Consider the following 3,497-nt stretch of genomic DNA (forward strand, 5'->3'; position numbering starts at 1 on the left):
TTTTAGTAACTTGCAGAAGTGCTCTGAGACAGAAAAAGAGGAAAAGCATTGAGTGGCAAAAAGAGAATTTATACAGCTTTAGCAAAAGGATGATGAAGAACCTCCCACAGATTTCTCTTTTCCAGTTGCAGAGGAGTACACAGTGGAAACAGATTGTCAACTTTTTATTTCGCATAAAAACAATAAAAAGGTTAACGTTAAGAAATAGAAACTAAGATCAGTGTAACAACAGTTTAATTCAGAGATACGTACAGTGAATCCTGGGAGTGAAACCAGTTACTCTTATCTTGAACAAAGCACCCTTCTGGAGTAAAACACTGATTTATTCAGATTGAAAACAGACACCAGTCAATATGCTGACCAGTGTCCTACTAAGCAGCAGGCAGTATCAGCTCAGGTTCACCAAAGTGGTCTGAACTTTCCAAGTAGTGGGAGGAGTAAGTACTTGGCATCTTTGCAAAACTGCCTCTCTCCGATCCAGTACCCCACATCAGAGGCACCTGAGACACCTGTGTTCTTTAACTTATCCACAGTCTAATCCTCCCCTCCCACACGTACACATACAAAATGGAAATAACAATTTAAACCTATCTACATCAATACAGCTCTTTGAAATGCAGTAATGTATGTTATTGCCTGCATCAGGAGAGCACTTGCACACAGCACATGCTCACATCCAAGTTGCATGGGCAGAACAGTTTTAAAGTCTGGGTACAATATCAGGTTGCATCGAGGGGAGAGAGGAGAGGAAATTGAGGTTAAAAATGGTCCAGGAGAGAAAAGGGAAAGGGCATGGAAAACAAATCAAGAAAAAGAAAGCTCCAAGAAGTAGATGGTTCACAGAAACTTTAGGCAGCAGTTTTAAGTGTCTCCATTTTGAAAATGGAAATAACACCTACTTATCACCAAGAGGTGAGTTGGTAATTCATGTTGAAAAGTGCTCAGAGATTCTTGGAAGAAAGGTACTTTTGGAAATGTAAAGTGTCATCCTTAAAGCATTTGTTATTATACCAAAGTGTGACTGTGGACTTCAAAACTGTTACTGAAGTGATGTAGAAGGAAAGCAGCAACCCATCCAATAATGAATAGTTGGCCAGCCTCAGTATTTCTGCCCATGCAGAAATCAACCCATCAATAGACAAATACTGGTGGGAAGAATGGGTAAGAAAAACATCTTAAGCATATATTTCATTAGGCTTCTCACCTGGAAAAGCTAGTTTTCTAAGTGTACAGCTGCAGGTGGCATAATCAGTTTAGAAATTTGTGTTTACTCTCGTTTTGTTTTCCCTTGGGAAATCATAACCAAGCTGCCAGTGATGAAACCACCACTGAGGAAGTCAGCAAAAGAAAGTGATAGACTTCCAGGTTCTCCTAGTTTATGACGATTGTGCTCAATTAGACCTGTACCTTTACTTCAGGATCACAAGGACTTTACCTTGCCTTTTGCTGTCCACTTACTGGGTTACAGCATGTGCCTTCAAATCCTGCAGTCACGTTATTTGCCCACTCCCAGACTTACACCCTTAATGTCAGTCTGTAACTCAGCTCCTTGGGCTGCCAGCAATCAGTGCTTTGGAGAAGGGAGGAGTATGGAGATGCACCCAGAGTCTTTCCATTTTGGTCCACCTCTGTGTGTGAGATTTTCTGCTTAGGTTGACAGCATTATGACAGTCTCTTTCCAGATTGTTAATGACTTGCAAAGCTCAGAGCGTGGCTGTTGGCATTCCTTTTACTTCATGTCTTCTGCTACAAGTGCTAAGGAAAGACAGAAAGATTTAAGATCCATTCAGACCATAAGGACAAAGAGATTTAGAAACTGAAGTCTGGTCTTTTTACTTCTCTCCTTTTAAAGTAGGAATTCTATCAAGAACTCAGTTATCCTACCTCAGAGCCAGGCTGGTTTACCCCAGAAGTTTATTTACCTGTGCCTGAAGAAAAGGTGCATTCATTGCACCCTATGTTATACATTACATTCCTGACACATTTAGGGAACCATGCCCAGGCCAGCTCTACCAATGAATCCTAGAAAAAGTCAGACCTGTTCTTCTGGTCAGAAATCCAGTGCTATTAGCCCAGCAGGCTATTGGGTGTGTGTGTGGTGACACCCTTCTTCTCTAAGTGGTGTCACCCTCACCACTTCACTCAAGGCAGTGTAGGTAAGGCAGTGCATACTAGGAAAACATGTCAGCACAGCTGCTTGCCACTAAGCCTTTCAACAAGGAAGCTGGGGTTAGATTCACTGAACAACATGTTCTTGTGCTTGTCCCAGCAGTTCTGGTTTAGGTTCCTGTCCTAGTCTGCATCCATCTCCCTTGACCAAAAAACCTCTGTGGAGAGTTCTGTATGTAGCTTGGTCATTTCCATTTCTCAAGACCAGTATTCAGCTTGAATCTGGAATTGTGCTCTTCAGCCTGCTCTGGAGCTGCAGAAGGAAACCAGTCCAACTTTTCAAGTGTGACAGTTTGCAGACATAAGGGATTTTTTTCCTCCTATAACACAAAAGCAGCCCTTGTAGCACCCACACAACAGCAACAAAGACATCTACTTACCTTTCCACATAATGAAATCCAACAACAAAATAATGTTCACTCCTCTTACAAAATTTGGCAGTGCCTGTAGTGTCTCTTTCTCCTTCTTTTCTCATTTAATGCACATTGGCTAATAATTTCCAGGGCTGTGTCAACACCTTCTTTTGTCTTGGCAGAACACTCCAGGTAAGCATATGCCCCAATGCTGGCAGCTAAAGCTTTTCCTTCTGCAGTGTTAATTGGCTCATTGCTTGGAGCAGTTAGTTTCTTCTTAATACCTTCATCATCCCTCAGTTCTATCTTGGTAGCCACTAGAATAATAGGTACTGTGGGGCAGAACAGTTTGATTTCTGGAACCCAAAAATCAAGGATGTTTTGCTGTGAGTCAGGCCGGTCCACGGAGAAGCACATTAAAATAACATCAGTGTCCTCGTAGAACACTGAGCGGAGATTTCGGTAACTGATTTCATTCTTCCCTGCCACATCAAAGAGAATCAGTTTCATCTCCTTCCCATCTACCTCTGTGTCAGTGGTGTAAGTGTCAAATAGGGTTGGCTCGTAGGACTTGGGAAGCTGTTCATGACGCAGAGCAAAGAGGAGGCATGTCTTACCACAGCGGTCATCTCCGACTACAGTTAACTTTCTCTGAAGAGCAGACATCCCTTGAAAAACAAGAAGTACAGAAGTACAAAATGGATTATTCCCATCCTGGGCTTTGGTTTTTTTAAATTATTTTGGGGTTTTTTTGGTTTTTCTTAGCTTTTGTGGAGGGTAGAAGGAGAAGAGGAGAGAAATCTCATTAGTTTGGAGTTCTTCCTCTTATCTCCTTTTTTCTCTCCATACTCCTGTTTTACCTTCATTCCCTATTTTTTTCCCCTTTAAATTTCTCTGGTATCAAAATCTTCCGAAATTTTGAGTACCTTGCCCTCGACTATTACCATAGACCAAAAAATGAAGGTATAAGCTAAG

The 3,497-nt window shown here is 41.7% G+C and overlaps 1 protein-coding gene across 1 annotated transcript; it reads right to left on the reverse strand.

Moving 5' to 3' along the window:
* Positions 1-2,594: 2,594 nt before the first annotated feature.
* LOC104523019 (ras-like GTP-binding protein RHO) lies at positions 2,595-3,188 on the reverse strand. The gene has a single exon (XM_010165468.1). It carries the CDS (start codon positions 3,186-3,188, stop codon positions 2,595-2,597), a length of 594 nt encoding a protein of 197 aa, XP_010163770.1.
* Positions 3,189-3,497: the final 309 nt, after the last annotated feature.

The sequence above is a fragment of the Antrostomus carolinensis genome, unplaced genomic scaffold (assembly GCF_000700745.2).
Source record: "Antrostomus carolinensis isolate BGI_N321 unplaced genomic scaffold, ASM70074v2 scaffold14833, whole genome shotgun sequence".
Taxonomy (NCBI): domain Eukaryota; kingdom Metazoa; phylum Chordata; class Aves; order Caprimulgiformes; family Caprimulgidae; genus Antrostomus; species Antrostomus carolinensis.

Coding starts and splice junctions, on each gene's coding strand:
- LOC104523019 (XM_010165468.1), bottom strand. CDS start 3,188: ATGTCTGCTCTTCAGAGAAAGTTAACTGTAGTCGGAGATGACCGCTGT.